The 17,885-nt window shown below is 42.5% G+C and overlaps 1 protein-coding gene across 1 annotated transcript in view; it reads left to right on the top strand.

The window, feature by feature from the left end:
• SLC27A2 (solute carrier family 27 member 2) overlaps positions 1-14,840 on the top strand; it is a 54,546-nt gene extending 39,706 nt beyond the window's left edge. Inside the window, exons 6-10 of the mRNA XM_037156527.2 lie at positions 7,076-7,166; positions 7,766-7,964; positions 9,373-9,470; positions 13,410-13,540; positions 14,343-14,840. Of these exons, the coding sequence (XP_037012422.2) occupies positions 7,076-7,166; positions 7,766-7,964; positions 9,373-9,470; positions 13,410-13,540; positions 14,343-14,519 (696 nt within the window). The 3' untranslated portion in view covers positions 14,520-14,840. The remainder of the gene's footprint in view (positions 1-7,075; positions 7,167-7,765; positions 7,965-9,372; positions 9,471-13,409; positions 13,541-14,342) is intronic.
• The last annotated feature ends 3,045 nt before the right edge of the window (positions 14,841-17,885 follow it).

Below are 17,885 nucleotides of genomic sequence, written 5' to 3'. Positions count from 1 at the left end.
TTTAGTGATGTTAATTCTTCCTACCCATGAAAATGGTATATGTTTGCACTTATTTGTATCTTTTGAACTTTCTTTAGTGTCTTATAATTTTCCAAGCACAGGTTTTTTCCAAACCATGTTCAAGTATATTCCCAGGTATTTTGTTATGCATTTTTAGATAGGATTGTTTTCTTGGTTTCCATTTTGATAGTAAGTTATTGGTGTATAGAAATGCAACTGGTCTATGGTCATACCACCCTGAACACACCTGATCTTGTCTGATCTCAGAAGCTAAGCAGGGTTGGGTCTGGTTAGTACTTGAATGAGAGAAGTGCAACTAATTTCTGGATATTTATTTTATATTCTGCTGCTTTACTGAGTTCATTTATCAGTTCTAGTAGTTTTGGAGAGGAATCTTTAGGGTTCTCTATTACAGTATCATGTCATGTACATATAATGATAGTTTTACTTCTTCCTGTTCGATTTGGATGCCTTTTCTTTCTTCTTTTGCCTGATTGCTGTGGTTAGGATTTCCAATATTATGTTTAATGAAAGTGGTGAAAGTAAAAATGTCTGTCTTGTTCCTGATCATTAGGGAATACTTTAATTTTTGCCCTTGAGTATGATGTTGGCTATGCGTTTGTCATGTGTAGCCTTTACTGTAGTAAGATATTCTCCTTCTCTTCTCATTTGGATGAGAGTTTTTATCACAAATGGGTGCTGGATTTTATCAAATACTTTTTCTGCATCTATTGATATGATCATTGGATTTTTATACTTCATTAAGTTTATTTGGTGAATCACATTTATTGATTTGTGGATATTGTACCAACCTTACATCCCCAGAATAAATCCCATCTGACCATAGTGTATGATCTTTTTAAGGTATTGCTGGATCCAGTTTGCTAATATTTTGTTGAGGATTTTAGCACCTGTGTTCATCAAGGTATTGGCCTGTAATTTTATTTCTTTGTAGTGTCTTTGTCTGGATTCAGAATTAAAATAATTCTGGCCTTGTAAAATGAGCTGGAAGTCTTTCCTCCTTTGAATTTTTGGAATAGTTTGAGAAGGATAGGTGTTAGTTCTTATTTAGATGTTTGGTAATATTCCCTTGTGAAGCCATCCAGTCCAGGGCTTTTGTTTGTTGGGAGTTTTTTGATTACTGCTTTAATTTCACTAGTTGTAATCTGTCTCTCCAGATTCTTTAGAGATTCAGATTCTCCGAATCTTCCTGATTTTGTTTTGGAAGATTATAATAAATTTATCCATTTTGACCATATTATTCAATGTGTTGGCATATGGTTATTTATAATATTTTCTTACAGTCTCTTATACTTCTGTGGTATTCATTGTTACTTCTCCTCTTCACTTGTGATTTCACTTATTTGTTTCCTCTGTCTTTTTTTCTTGATGACTCTGGTTAAAGGTTTGTCAATCTTGTTTATCTTTTCAAAGACCCAGCTCTTGGTTTCATTGACATTGTATTGCTTTTTTTAGACTTTATATTGTTTATTTCTGCTCAGATCTTTATTAATTCCTTTCTTCTACTCACTTTGGGCTTTGTTTGTTGTTCCTTTTTAAGCTTCTTTAAGTGTAAAGCTAGATCATTTAACTGCAATTTTCTTGTTTGTTGGGTTATGCTTGTATGCTATGAATTTTCCTCTTAGGACTGCTTTTGCTGTGTCCCATATATTTTGGGTTGTTTTGTATTCATTTTCATTTGTTTCAAGGTATCTTTTGCTTTCTTCCTTGATCCCATCATTAAACCCATTGATTGTTTAGTAACATGTTATTTAACCACGTGTTTTTGTGTGCTTTTCTATTTTTTTCTAGTAATTAATTCCTAGTTTCATACCATTATTGTCAGAGAAAATGCTTGATATGATTTCAGTACTGAGGCTTGTTTTGTGTCATATGTGATCTATCCTAGAGAATATTACATGTGCTCTTGAAAAAAATTATATTCTGCTACTTTGAGGTAAAATGCTCTGAAGATACCAATTAAATCCATCTTATCTAGTGTGTAATTTAATGTCACTATTCCCTTGTCGTTTTTCTGTCTGGAAGATCTCTCCATTGAAGTCAATAGGGTGTTAAAATCCCCTACTGTGACTGCATTACTGTCAATCTTTCCCATTATGTCCAACTCAATTTGCTTTGTATTTTTAGGTGCTCCTATGTTGGGTGCATAAATGCTTCCAAGAGTTATACCTTCTTGTTGGATTGCTTCCTTTAACATTATGTGATGTTCTTTGTCTCTGGCTATAGCCTTTGTTTTACAGTCTTTTTGTTGTTGTTGTTAGATGTACGTATTGCTACTCTAGCTTTTTTCCTTTCCATTTGCATGAAATGCCTTTTTTCATCCCTTTATTTTTAGTCTGTGCATATCTTTCCTTCTGAGGTGTGTCTCTTATAGACAGCACATGTATGGGTCTTTTTTTCTTTTCTATCCAGCTACCCTATGCCTTTTGATTTGAATATTTAAGCCATTTATATTTACAGCGATTATTTATAGGTATATATTTATTGCCATTTTATTGTTTATAATTATGTTCCTCTTCTTTTTCTCCTCCTTCTCTTCGTCGTCGTTGTTGTTGTTGTTGTTGTTGTTGTTGTTCTTCTTCTTCTTCTTCTTCTTCTTCAGGAAGAATCTTTAATCTTTCTTATAGTACTGAATTGGTTGTAACAAGATCCATTAGTTTTTTCTTGTCCAGAAAATTCTTTCTTCTTCAAATTTAAATTATAGCTTAACTGTGTAAAACAGTCTTAGTTGTAGGTCTTTGCTTTTCATTATTTTGAATATTCCATACCAATCCAGTCGGGCCTGAAAGGTTTCTTTTGAGAAATCCTGATAGTCCAATGGGAGCTCCCTTGTAAGTAACTAACTGTCTTTCTCTTGCTACTTTAAAATTCTCTTTTTGTTTTAAAGCATTGCCATTTTAATTTTGATGTGTCTTGGGGCAGGCCTCTCTGGATTCATCTTCTTTGTAACTCTCTGAGCTTCTGGACTAATGCATTTTTTTTTCTTTACCAAGTTAGGAAAATTTCCAGCCATTATTTCTTCAAATAGGGTCTTGATCCCTTGTTCTTCCTTTTTATGGTACCCCTAGGATGCAGATGCTGTTATACTTCATGTCGTCCCAAAAGTCCCTTAAACTATCTTTATTTTTTTGTACTTCAAAAAAAGTTTTAATTCTATTTTATTGTTTATGCTGTTATCATTGTCCTAATTTTCCCCCTTTCCCCCTGCTCCCCCCACCACTCTCTCAGGCATCCCACACCATTGTCCATATCCAGGGGTCATGCATATATGTTCTTTGGCTACTCTATTCCCTACGCTGTACTTTGCATCCTCATCACTGTTCTGTAATTACCAACTTGTACTTCTTAATCCCTTCACCTTTTGTGCCCATTCGCTAACCCCCCTCTCATATGACAACCATTACAACATTCTTTGTATCTGTGATTTTTTTTATCCTATCTGAGGATATGTGTTTATTGATGAAAGAAAGAGAGATGAGAGAAAAATCAGTTGCCTCCAATATGTACCCCAACAGGAGGGAACCTACAATTTAGGCTTGTACCCTGACAAGGATTGAACCCACAACATTTTGGTTCATGAGACTACACTCCAGTCGACTGAGCCACCCAGCCAGGGCAATTCTTTTTTCCTGTTTTTTTAATCTTCACCTGAGGATATGCTTTTATTGGTTTTAGAAAGTGAGGAAGGGAGAGATAGTGAGTGAGAAAGAAACCTTGATATGAGAGAGAAACCTCAGTCACTTGCCTCTCACTGCTTACACCCCTATAGAAGATTGAACTTGAAACTTAGGTATGTGCCCTGACCAGAAATTGAACGCACAACCTTTGGTGTACAGAATGATGCTCCAAGAAACTAAGTCAGAGCAATTCTTTTTGCCAGAGCAATTCTTTTTTCTTATTTGCTGTTCTGATTGGGTGTTTTCTTCTACCTTGTCTTCCAAATCACTGATTCAAGATTCTTTATTTAGCCCTGGCTGGTGTAGCTCCAAAGGATTGCGGTTCGATTCCCAGTCAGGGCACATGCCTGGGTTGCAGGCCAGTTCCTAGCAGGGAATGCACGAGAGGCAACCATACATTGATATTTCTCTCCTTCTCTCCCTCCCTTCCCCTCTAAAGATAAATAAATAAAATGTAAGAAAAAAAATTTTAAAGACTACTGGCCTCCTTTAAAAAAAAAAGATTCTTTGTTTAAACTACTGTTTTATCCTTCTAAGGTATTGCTCATTTCAGACATTATAGTCTTTATTTATGACTGGTTCTTTGTTATGGTTTCTATGTCCTTTTTTTTGTTTGCTTTCTCTTTGGTTAAGTTCTCATTGATTTCATCCATTCTTCCCCTAAGTCCCTTGATTATTCTTATAACCATTGTTTTGAACTCTATATATCTGGTAAATTGCTTGCTTCCATTCCATTGAGCTGGAGATTTCTCATGTCTTTCATTTGGGACGTTTATTTGTTTCCCTGTTTTGGCTACCTCTTTGTGTTTGTTTCTATGTGTTAGGTAGGCCTGCTGTGGGTCCAAGTCTCAGTAGGATGACCTTATGTGGTAGGTGTTTTGTGGAGCCCAATGGCACAGTCTCCTTGACCACTTGCACTGGGTGCTCCATGAGTGTCCCTTGTGTGGATTATGTGGGCCCTCATGTTGTTACTGAGACTTGATTGCTATTGACTAATATGTGTGTGGGGTTAACAGTCAGGCTGACTAATTGATCAATCCAACCACAGTGTGTATACTGACCACTCAGAGTAGAGTTTGCTTCAGCAGGTTCTGGTGCCTGCTGAGATTTCTCTTTGCATATCCCACGTATGAAGTTAATTGGGTCCTCTCCTCATATTGTCTGAAGCTGTCTGCTGGTCGTGCCGGTTCTGGGGCTTCTTGGGAGGGACTCTGGCAGAAATCAATGTCAGACACTGCTTGTGACTGGCCCTGAGCAACATGCTTATAACTACAAAGTGATCCACAGCTGTGGCTGCTTCTGCTGGATCTAGGTGTGTGCTGAGAGGGTAAATCTGTACACTAAGGCTTGCTTTTACCAGCACTGAACCCAGGAACAGGTCAGCAAAAATTCCTAGGAACCCTGAGGTCCACCTCCACCTGTCTCCACCTGCTGACTGCCTGTTGGGATCAGTCACTGAAAGAGCCTCTAGTGTGTGGATTTGGGGGACTCCACCCAAAGAGCTCCTCCCACCCCAGCCGCCCGCAGATGAGAATAAATGTACCAAGACATGATCTGCTTGGGGAGGAAAGGTGGCCAATCTCTCAGAGGAGAAAGGCTTTAAGCCTGTTCCTCAGCGGCTTTTATTAGGTTTAATTTGCATAGGAATATAGGGTGTAAAGCTCATCAATCACTGTCTGGCAGTAATGATCAAACAATAGATAACATTTGAAGAACTTGGAGGGCTTATTCTGAGTCCGGGTCAGATAACCAAAGGGCCATAAAACTCTGGGAAACAAACCCATTTCCTGCTGGGACCCTTATCATTTAAATCGGGGGTATTCTTAGCAAAGCAGGTTTCATGAGATTTTATGCATTCTTTCCAGCACAGGGCCACACCCACTTCCGTCATTGTTTCAGGCTTAAGTCAGTCAGGGGAAGTAAGGCAGCCAAGAGATTAGGAGACTTTGTACAGATAGAATGAGGACTCAGGCTATGACAAAGCCAAGAGGTGAGGGTCCAACATTCCTTCTCTATAGTTTCCTAAATCCTTCCCTGATGGCCCCTTTATGACCATGCCTGTTTTAGGTCATCCCTCCCTCGAGAAATCTTACTCGTTATTAGCTAACCAGTCATCTGCCCAGGGCCAAGCAGGGTAGGTTAAAGGGGGCAAAGGTTGCTCCTCTGCCAAAAGGAGTTTTGTCCTTTTGTCTCTTTAGTGGCTTATGGTCCCAAGGCTTTTTACTCAGCCTTAGCCATGGCGGGGTTATAGCTTCTGAAACCAGGCAGGGTGGTTCCCAACACTCTGGCAGTCCTGGAGTTGCATGCAATAGGTTCTCAGTGAGTCACCAGGTAGGGGTGAGAGATGTTCTCTAGATCTATATGGGCTCAATCTTGGGGCCAATGTTCTGCCTGAGGCTATTCAGCAAATGTCCCAGGGTATAGCAAGTCTAGGTGACACCCACTGGGTGCGCATACACCTTTGTGTTAGGGTGGGGTGTCAGAGAGTCATCAGAAAAGTCAGCGGGATGGGGCCAGCAGTTTATCAGGCCTAACAGAACAACCACTGAAGGGAAGGATCTGCACCAGTCAGGCATGTAAGGGGAAAATTTCCCCTGTCCTAGAGCCACACAACTCAGTCTTTCCTACATTCTACCAGGAGCCCAATCTCAGCAGGGAGGGGCTGTTGGGAGTCAAGAAGGAGGGAAGGTGCCAGTTGAGTTTGGGGTAATGTGAGAGATGTGGCCCCAGCCCCAGAGCCATGCAACTCAGACTGTCCCAGTTACTGCCCAGCCTCAGCAGGGTGGCTCCATCAAGGGACCAGAGGGTAGGGCTACCAGGAGCTTGGAAAGTGAGGCTAGCAAATCCACAGTGAGAGGAAGGAACCAGTCAGTACTGCAGGAAAGTGAGTGGAATGGCCTCCACCCCTAAGCCACACAAGCCAGTAACTGGTACCACTTGATTCTGCCTAGACCTCTACACTTTGGCCAGGGCCACTGACTCCTTAGCAAGGCAAAATCAGGTAATAAAAATATTCAATACCTTTATCTGGGTGGTAGATATATGGATGTACACATATATAAAATTCACCAAGCTGTACACTTATGTGTTCTTTATATATTTTATGCATGCTATACCTCAATAAAAAAGAAAAATAGGCCCTGGCCGGTGTGGCTAAGCGAATTGAGCACCGGCCTGGGAACCAAAGGGTTGCTGGTTTGATTCCCAGTCAGAGCACATGCCTGGGTTGCTGTCCAGGTCCCCAGTAGGGGGTGTGTGAGAGGCAACCACACACTGGTGTTTCTCTTCCTCTCTCCCTCCCTTCCCCTCTCTAAATAAGTAAATAAAATGTTTTTTAGAAAACATGTGCTCAAAATGATTTATTTTAATTTTCCCAGAAAGTCATGTATTTTGAGCTGATTAAATATGATGTGGAGAAAGATGAACCCGTCCGAGATGAAAATGGATATTGCATAAAAGTTCCCAAAGGTACAGTGGATTTTTGTTCAATGAACCTGTCATGTTCTTATCTTGACCAAGTGACTGTTAAGAACTAACCTATCACTGCCAAAGTGAACACCTGGTAAAATTTGTCAGAGTGGGGAAAAGAAGAGATTTATTTCTGTACTCTCAGGAATAGTTACAGAAACTCCAAAAGATACTAATTTAACCACTACACATACCATAATTAGAGTTTGAAACCTAGCTTAACAACTACTTGATTGTGAGGTAAGCAGGCATGGTCATTCCCTTGATTTTGTAGGAAGGGAAGTGTAATTCTGATTGCAAAACTATAGTTTTAGGGAGTCTTTACCTTTAAGTTTAAACTACTGTTCATTTGTCTAATTATGTGTGTAAATTATTGTTCGGTACAAAGTTAGCATGTTAAAAACTACAAACATGTGGCCAGATAGAATAATGTCCTATGTGTGCATAGGGTATGTGTGTATATGATATACATGAGTGTACATTTACACATGTGGCCAGCTGCTGCAAATGAGGTGTGTGGTGTCAACTTTTAAAAGAAGGTTGATAATAAAAATCTCCTACTGTTAGCACATGAAATAACAATTGTTCTTCTATATTAGGTGAAGTTGGACTCCTGATTTGCAGAATCTCACAATTTACTCCATTTAGTGGCTATGCCGGAGCAAAGTCTCAGACGGAGAAGAAAAAACTGAGAGACGTCTTTAAGAAAGGAGACATGTATTTCAACACTGGAGATCTCTTGATAATTGACAATGAAAATTTCATCTACTTCCATGACAGGGTTGGAGATACATTCCGGTTGGTTTCTCTGAATCACCAAGAAACATGCACAGTTTGGCTTACTCCTAAATTGGAATCACATTCCACTTTGGTTATGGTCCTTCTCTCTTAGCGTGTCAATTCAACCTCCTGTATTCCTAGGAAAAAAGGAACAAAATACAGGAAGGGTCCCTCTAAAATGCACAGATGAAAATAAGCCTAAGTAGCTTTGTCCACCCAATTCCTCCATTATTACTGGCCACTCTTAGGAGAGCCAGGGATTTTCACAGTTTTCAAGTATGGGGCTTTTCTTCAGATAAAAATTAAACGTGAATTAAGCTGGAGCTGATTCAGTTGAAGAGGAGGTGAGGGGTTCGGAGCCCCACCTGTTCCCTCCCTCCCACTCTCCATCCCTAACCAGGTGGTTTCCCACGGAACACCCAAGTCAGCACAACCGTTCGAAAGTCATGGTAATAAACCAGGAGATTAATTCCCAGCTGCAGCACAGTCCTTCAGCCTCAAAACACTTTTGTTTCATCAGCTTCCTTCCTTCGTGAACTCCCTGAGGCCAGGCCCCAGCTCCTAGCACAGAGCCTGACACACATAATTACTTCCTGCATGAATTAATGAGGAAGAGGGGGAAGTTTTCTGGCTGTAGGAGAAAGTGTGGGGATGTGAATGAGGTTAACGGCTCCCAGGCTCCCCTCTGCCCCTGACCATCTGCATTAGCAAGGCAGGTAACCTTTCTTGACCTCAATTTCTTCACCTATGAATGAGGGTCTCAGTGATCCTCAGGGTTCCTTCCCTCTGTGATATTCCATGACTCAGGATCCATATTCTTGCTTTATGACACCTTGATGTTATTAAAAATATACTTCTGAGACATCTAAACCATTTTTTAAATGTAAAACATAACTTTATGAAATGAAAAATAGCACATGCGTGGCCACTAACATTATCGTCTCCCATTCATTGTTTTCTTATTAAAAGCTTTCTCATGGCCAAGAGACCCTGAAATACAAGTATGACATTTTTATTAAATGGAAGTTCACTAGTGGAATTAAATAGCAATCAAAGTCAGTAAATGACGTGGAACACCTAAATATAGCAAAATGCCACTGAGGGTTTATTTGTTATTTCCAGTGCCTTTGTTAGGCCAACTCTATATTTTAACATCATCCTGTGTACTGTGTTTCATGTGGCTGGAGTGAAATTTTGCGTTTTATTATTTAGGTCTATGCCTTTGTCTTTTGTTCCCCAAGCAGGATACCTCACCCATGACGAAGCCGGGGAGCTGGAGACCCACATGGGATACAGAGTGTGGCCTCCCCTAGAGGTCCCGCCCTGGGAAGGGAGCCACCCTTCCCCCAACCATTGCAGGGGGTCTCTGTGCAGTCCTGGCCCAGGGACCCCCACGGACCTCTGCTAACCTTGCCTTTTCTCCCAGGTGGAAAGGGGAAAATGTGGCCACCACTGAAGTCGCTGACATACTAGGACTGGTTGACTTTATCCAAGAAGTGAATGTGTATGGAGTGACTGTGCCAGGTACGCACCTAATACTACAGAACTGTGCCTAAGTCCGTACTGTAACGCAGTGTAATTTTAACCCCACGGTAAAGTGTGTCAGTGTCTCCTCCTGTCAGCTGGAAAACCAAACAACGCTTCCAGCCATTTGGGAATGAGGGGCCAACATCCGTTTATGTTCTTTTGTAAACCAGCCAAGTCAATACCTCTGAACCTGGCCTCCTCTGTGGTTCAGCTCCACAGGAGGGCTCTCAAGGAAGCCAAATCTCCCCAGGACACAAGGGCCCACGCTGCATTTGGCACTCCTCAAGAAAAGATGTGTCACGCTGGATAGCTGGGAAATGGCATGCAAGTCACAAATAAGAGCCAGTGCAGTTGCTAAGGGGAAAAATTGGAAGGAGCTGATTTTGTCCAGACTCTTCCTTTAGAGCCGGTCCCTCGCCCAGTGCACCCGACTGAGTTTCAGAACCAGGACCCAGAGCGGTGTCGCCGAGCCTTCTTCTGCAGACTTGCGTCTGCCAGCATGGCGGGCAGAGCGAGGAGCCAGCTCTGGTTCCTGGCTCCAGCACCTGTGGCTGTTTGACTTCTAGCACATCACTAAAACTGGGGGTAATGCCAGTCCTGTAGTGAAGATTGTCAAGAGCAATCATCCAGTCCAATTACATAAATAGTAAAAACATATTTACCAGATATGTATGGATAGGACACTGTCATAAAACGAAATCACCTTAATTATAGTTATCAGGAAGGACTGAAACCTCCAAATCACTGTCCAAATACAAAATGCTAGTATTAGCATCCCCCAGAGCTCAGTATTTAGGATTCCCACCCCTGTTCAATATGGAAAGTCCCACAACCCCTTTCCCCTGAGCTGTGATGGTTTCATATGACCTTGTGCTTTCCTTTTACTTTTTAAAGAACATTCAAGACCTTCTTTTACATGTTCCTCTCCAACCTCATGGGGTTGACATGATGGGAAGTTGAGCCACATCTCGGGTCACAGATGTGAGAGGCGCATCTACTTCTCGTGTTGGACCTGAGGCTGAATTAACTTGAGCATGGTTGTTGGCCATTCCCCCACCCTGGGCTCTCATAGGTCCCGCCTGGACTGTTGCTCACACTGTTAGATGCTACGTTTTAAAAGGGTAACAACACAAAAGAATGTGTAGAAGAAGGTGAGAGAATCTGGGAAACAGAATGGAAGGCGCTAACCAAATGCCCTTCAAAATGAATCCCTCATCCTCAGCTGGGAGCTTGTCAAAAATGTGATTTCTCAGGCCCTCCCCAGACCTACTGAATCTGACTTTCTGGGGTGGGGCCCAGGGAGCTGTGTTTTAACAAACCCTTTACATCATTCTTGAAAACACTGATGTCTGATTTGGGGGTGAGGAAAGCGTTCTGAAACTAGATATGGGTGATAGTTGAACAACGTTGTGAATGCACTAACTGCCACTGAATTATACACTTTAAAATAGTTAAAATGATGAATTAATGTATGTTTTTACCTCAATTGAAAAACACTAAAGTCTTGAGAAGCCCTGAGGCCTAGTGGTTCCAAAAACCTGGACAATCCTTAGAATCATCTGGGAAATTTTTAAAGCCCGTATCTAATGGATCAGAACCTCTGGGGTTTGGGACTCAGAATCTTCGTGTTTTTTCTAAAGTCCCAACTGAGTCTAATGACCAGTCAGGTTTGGGAGCCACTGGTACAGGATAAAGAAGAGGAAGCTGATGGTTTCCAAATGAGTGAAGGCCGTCAGTTCCAACAGGGAGCCAGTGTGTCCATGTTCCTCCAATGTGCAGAATGGAAACTAATGGGCCAAGCCCTGGCTGGTGTGGCTCAGTGGACTGAACACCAGCCTGCGAGCCAAAGAGTCACAGTTCGATTCCCAGTCAGGGCACATGCCTCGGTTGCAGGCCACATTCTCCAGTAGGGGGCGCACAAGAGGCAACCACACATTGATGTTTCCCTCTCTCTTTCCCTTCCCTGCTCTACAAATAAATTTTTTTTAAATCTTTAAAAAATAAATATTTAAAAAGAAAACCAATGGGCCAAAATGACCAAGGAGCAGATTTTTAGCCCAAGAACTCTCCTGTGACCAGAGGAACCAACAGTAGAATGGACTGTCTCCTGAGGTAGGGGATGTCCCACCAGCTGGAGTGAGTAAAGAGGCAGCACGTCTACCTGCCATCTTGTGAGAACTCTTGCAGCCATGAAAAATCGGAGATGACCCCTCGAGGTCAGAGACTGAAGTCTCTCCCAACCTTCCGACTCTGTGCTCTTCACAGGGCCTTCAGGGTCTCAGTTTTGGACCAGGAGGGAACTTACAGGTTGGGACTTAGCATGGAGTTCACTTGTTCTAGGTGTCTGAACTGTCCAGCTACGCTCTAGAACGTTTATCAACAGAACTTTCTGCAGCGATGAGAGTGTTCTATATCCACACTGTCCAATGTGGTATCCAGTAGCCGCCCTGTGAGCAACTGAAGTGCGGCTATTGCAGCTGAGAAACTGAATTTCCCACTTCAATATCAATTAATTTTAATAGCCACGTGTGGCCAGTGTCTGCCATAATGGACAGTGCAGTTCTAGAGAAGCCCGGCCTAGAACTGCTGCAGACTGGAACCTTCCTCCTGAAGCCAAAGTCGCCCAAAACCAACCGCCAAGCATCAGGGAAGAGGCCTGAAACCCAACAGGCTCGTTCACATCTCAGTGAATGCCAGAGCAAGAAGCAGGGAGCCGGTCAGCGATGAAGATTTCTGTTGTGTCAGCTTCTATCTTAATTCTAAAAGGAAATTATTGGAGACCCTGGAGATTCCTGAGAGAGGGGCCTTCTAGAGAGCTACCAAGGACCCCTAGTGAAAGATGGGTCCAGCACCCTGCCCCCCCTCAGATAAGAGGCAAGTAAAATGAGGGTGTGTTTCCTTTCTTTTCATTTTCCTCTTGTTTTCTGCCTCCTTCAGAGCTGTGGGTAAACACACCATCACCACAGGAGAGATTTTTGAAAGCTGGGGCCCAGGTGACGAAGGGAGGCTCCTTCCCCCTCTCTAATTACAGCTAAGTAGTCCAGGGAAATGGACCTGGGCTCCCACTAGGTCTCCTGGATGGGGTAGAAGATAGATTACTGCCTAATTGCCACTGTCCTCACAAGAAAACAACGTTTGTTGTGCGAAACACCTCTCCACTTACTGCCCTGCCCGGGAGGGAAGAAAGCTGTTGGGGTCTGTTTTCTCTGTGGACAACTCAACCTCTGGCATCAGTGGAAGAGCACAGAACAGCTCGTTCTTGCACCTTGCCTACACCTCCTGTTCACAGCTTCTCTAAAACGTAGAAAGGCAAAGCTATTATGAAATTATTAAATACCTAAGTCTCAAAGGTGATGTTTGTGCTCAGAAGTACCAGAGAGCTGACACTGCAATCTGAAGGACACCTGACCTCAGTTATCCATGAGTGGAGCAAGGACTTTTCATTGGCATCAAAACAAAATTCCCTCAGCCACCGTTCGACCCTCCCCCCCTCTCAAGTGTTTCCATCTAGGCTGCCAGGAAGGGTGATGATCACCGCATGGGGTCTAGAGCCGCACTGCCTCAGCTGAGCTTTTGACCCTCCCTGCTATTTGCCTGGTGAACTTGAACAAGTCTCTTAATGTCTAAGCTTCTGTTTCTTCATCTGTGAATGGAGATAACACTTGAACCTCTTCATAATTGTTATGTGGAGATAGTCTACAAGACCTGGCGTGTAGTAAAGAGTTAATCAATGTATAGCTGCTGGTACTTGTAGTAGTAGTAGTGGAAGTAGTATTTTCACTTCATTATAACTTTAACATATGTTTGAAGTAAAAATTCCAACTATCCAAAAGAAACATATGCCATAATGTTGTCTCAGTGCACTGTTCTTTGAAACAAAAAAGCATTATAAATAAAATAGCTACAACTGTCTAATATTTTTCATTTTATTTCCAGGTCAAGAGGGTCGAATTGGCATGGCATCGATCAGAATGAAGGAAGACTATGAATTTGATGGAAAAAAAATCTTTAGGCATGTCGCTGATTACCTGCCCACTTACGCGAGGCCCAGGTTTCTAAGGATACAGGTGAACCTTCTTGTTATCAAGTTCAATTATCCTACCATGGTGACCACATTGGCCAAACTTTTCACTACCCTTTCCAGGAAGCTCTATAAGGAAGCAGAAATGTCAGAAAAACATAACTAGCAGAAACCAAATCCTAATTCCTTTCACTCTCAAATTGGCAGGCCAGTTCATTCAGCAACAGTATTAGCGAAATAACTCACAAAGTCTGTGTTTGAGGATATGCGACAGACAGTTAGCAACCCTCCAAACCTCCTATTGTTTTCAGTTTTAAAGAATGAAAAGAATCCACTGAAGTCCTGCACCTTTCGGTGGTGTGCGATTTAACTGGGCATCACGGGGCAGCTGAAACTACCGACGGTTTAGCTATCAGCACTGGAGGGATTTTTTAAATCCCCTTTCTCAAACCCCTTGGTTAGTTTAACACTCACTTTGGAATTTGGAGCTCTAGGAGGCTGAGAAGTGTTAGATTACCAGACATGGCTGCAGCTATAAAATTACGTCTGTTGTTCATAAAGCAATGACATTTGCTTCACAATGAAATAGTTGAGAGACATGAACATTGAAGTATCCTCTGATCATCACCTATTAATTGAAGAAAAAACAAATCTTAAAGCTGATCTTCTAGCTTTAAGGGAATGGAAAATGCCTCCACAAAGGGCCCCCTAGCGGAGCTTCAGAAAGCAGGATGTCCCCATAGCAAACTCAAAGGAGCCTGCCCCCCTGCTCCACCTCCATCCCTTCCCCTGCACCCTAATCTGTTTCCAAAACACTAGGCAATGGGAATTGTTTGATGTTTTTGCAGGACACCATTGAGGTCACTGCAACTTTTAAACACCGCAAAGTGGACCTCGTGAAGGAGGGCTTTAACCCTGCAGTCATCAAAGATGCCCTGTATTTCTTGGATGAAAAAGCAGAAATGTATGTGCCTATGACTGAGGACATTTACAAAGCTGTAAGTGCTGAAACTCTGAAACTCTGAAATTTCTCAGCAGGATAACCCCTATTTCCAGAAAGAAACTGAACAGATCTAGTACAGCCACTTGAGATAATCCAACAATAATTTGATTGAAGATTGTGAGGTACATTTTTATGCATACCAACCAAGGGAAACTTTTGTAAATTACACCTGAACCTTTGCAAGTGAAAAGATTTAGAGATAATTATTTTTCATTGTGCACCTACTGTTTGTATTTGCAAACTAAGCTTGTTAGAGGGAGAACATTATTTTTAATATATTTTATTAATTATGCCATTAGAACATTATTTTTAAAATCTGTAATAAAATAGATGAATGCCAACATATGAAATGCACCCTCTTTCCTTACTTTATTCTAAATGCAAATCCCGAGCCTGATAGTCTCGTTGGTAATTTTTCACAGGTGCCTCACTCATGATGATAATGGCTCTCTAGGTAGTTTATGGCAAGGAGTTGGGAAAGGAAGCGGGGGCGTCACCAAGGAACAGCCCCAGTGGAAATTCAGTTCCTGTGTAAGGCCAGCTCTCGCCCTGAGTAGCATCCTGGCCACTGCCTAAAGCACTGGTATCCAAAAGGTGAGAATGCCACCTACAGTTCTTAAAGAAGACTAAGTAGTAGCATCAGTATTCTACACATACAAGATGTTCAGTAGATATTTGTTAGTTACATCAAGGGTTGCAAACTCAAGTGTCTTCAGGATTCACGTCGGTAATGTGTTTGAGAGTAACGAACGTGACAAACTTGAGGACAGCCTCTACTCAGTTGGCTGATTACTGTCACATGTGAATACATGTCAGGCACTGCTAAGATTTTTTTTTAAGATTTTATTTGTTTTATTTATTTTTAGAGAGAGGGGAAGGGAGGGAGAAAGTGAGGGAGAGAAACATCAATGTGTGAGAGAAACATCAATTGGTTGCCTGTAGCACGCCCTCAACCAGGGACCTCAACCAGGGACCAGGCATGCACCCTGACCAGTATCAAACCAGTGACCTTTGGTTTTTCAGGACGATGCCCAACTCACTGAGCCACATTGGTCAGAACAACTTGTTCTTTACTACAGATTGTTTTAGGCCATAGGAACTAAGTCCCCATCCAAGAAGTGTAATCCAAGTTCATCCCAGCCTCCCTAAAAGAAGTGGAGTTTCCTTCTCTAGAGGACATTTTCATGTGAGCAGGAGCTGGCAAGGAGTCCCAATTCCCCACCCCCAGTTAGTCCCCATAAGAGCTCAGACAAACACATCTAGGGGTTCTCTAGGGACAAGTGAGGTGGCCACCCCCACTCCCAACACAGTACTAGAAATATGGTTTAAACTCTCTCCACTCTTCGGTGGCTCCTAAGAAGACTCGTGACCAGAATCTCCGCCCTGCTCATTATGCCCAACAATAAACACTTCCGGAGCACATCAAATGTGTCAGGGACTTGCAGACGGCTCAAGGAAGATTCTGGGTATCGCTGGCTCTTTGTGAATAACTGAGACAGTTGTTGCTTGTAAATCAGTGCCTGGGAATTTTTGAAAGATTTTCAGTATCTCTGCCTTGACTTTATTGATCTCCCAGTGAGAATTTGAACCCAAGAGATGGGAAACAGCATGACCTTTGCTTTGGACAGTAACACGTTGTATAGTTGTATTATTATACTTGGAATCCTGCTAAAGTGAACCCAGGTGTAAACAGAGGTTATCATTATTTTTGTAACAAAGGGCATCTTTTTGGATGAAAGGTCCTAGCATTACAGCTTTTAGCCAGAACATAGTGTTTCAGTAACCAGAGCCTTCTGGGGCTGCATCACCTTTGACATTTTTAGACTCCCCAGTTAGAAAGCCTCTTTCCCAGCCCCATGGCTCCCTCCTCCCAGCCTCCCACTTCCCCAGGCCTTGGTAATTCTGGTCGGGTATTGTGAAGGGTAGAGGCACCAGCACCATATCCTCAATACCTCAGTTCGCATGTGTGTACACCAAATTAAAGCATTACCTGCTCCAGATAATCAACTCTAAAGATTGATTTTTCTCTTTTAAATGTGTTAGAAATTGTGCCCATAGAAATATCTGCACAATTTAAAAGTACAAATGGCCCCAGCCAGGTGCCTCGGTTGGTTGGAGCGTTGTCCCATACACCAAAAGGACCAGCGGCAGCATCACCTGGAAACTTAAATATGCAAATTATCAGGCTGTGCCCCAGACCTACTGATTCAGAACCACTGGGGATTGGCCCAGCAACCTGTGTTTTAATAAACCCTCCCGGTGATTTTGATGCAGGCTTAATTTGAGAACCTCCAGCTTACAGGAGGCCTTCTCAAACTCTGAATGTGCAGAAGCAGCACCTAGGGATGCCAGTGCCTGTGGTCCACACACCTCTCTTTGAGTTTGGTAGTGGTTCCCAAACACTGCTGCACATTGGAATTATTTGGGGAGCTGTCAGAAATCCAAAGCCCTGGTTCACTCCATACTATACCAATTAGATGAGATTTTTCTAAGAGTGAGAGCCAAGCATCAGTTTGGTATTTAAAACAATTTTTTAATCCTCACTCGAAGACATGCTTATTGATTTTCAGAGAGAGGGAGAGGGAGGGAGAGAAACATTAATTCAAGAGAGAAACTGCTATCAGTTGCCTCACACGCATCTCGGCCGGGGACAAAACCTGCAACCTAGGCAGGTGCCCTGACTGGGAATCGAACCCACAACCTTTCAGTTCACAGGATGACACTCCAATTAATTGAGCCACACTGGTCAGGACTGGGGATCAGTATTTTTAATGAGACTTCCAGGTGATTCCAGTATGCAGCAAAGTTTAGGGACCACTGATCGAGAACAAAGATGAACATGAACCCTTATGCTCTTGCCAAAGGTTCACTCCTTGACCAAATTCAATGCCAGACTCCTCAAAGCCCTCTTGTTGACCAGGCCTCACCCTCGTCTTATAAAGACTTAGAACAAACACTAACGTAGTTTCTAACCGCTCAAGGCCATACTCCTAGGATAACCTGAGCCCCCTTAAAGTACCTGCCTGCAAAAACTTAAGGATGCCAAGCGAATTGACTGTTTTCTCTATGTAGTACCTGAAGATGGGCCCCTGTTTCTTAGCCTGTGCGAGAGGGTAGGAGCCTCGCTTCAACAAGCACCAAGGAGCAAACCCAGATGGGTTCCACCCGGACCAACCCCCTCTTCCCTCTTCTTGCTTTTTGCAGTTTTTCACTTCCCTGGTTCTGAGTCCCCACTGGCCCCTCCCTACTCCTTCCTCCTCTCTTTAACATGCCCAGTGACTTTTATACAAATCAAGTTCAAGTCCAGTGTATGCTAGACTTGTTCCCTATTACAATAGTAATTATTACCGAATAAAATTACTGATTAAAATCTGTTCTTGCCACTTTA

Source organism: Artibeus jamaicensis, unplaced genomic scaffold, assembly GCF_021234435.1.
Source record: "Artibeus jamaicensis isolate MK-2021 breed Jamaican fruit bat unplaced genomic scaffold, CSHL_Jam_final contig_548, whole genome shotgun sequence".
NCBI lineage: Eukaryota > Metazoa > Chordata > Mammalia > Chiroptera > Phyllostomidae > Artibeus > Artibeus jamaicensis.
The sequence above is the reverse complement of the archived record's forward strand: the minus strand, read 5'-3'. Positions and strand labels throughout refer to the sequence as shown.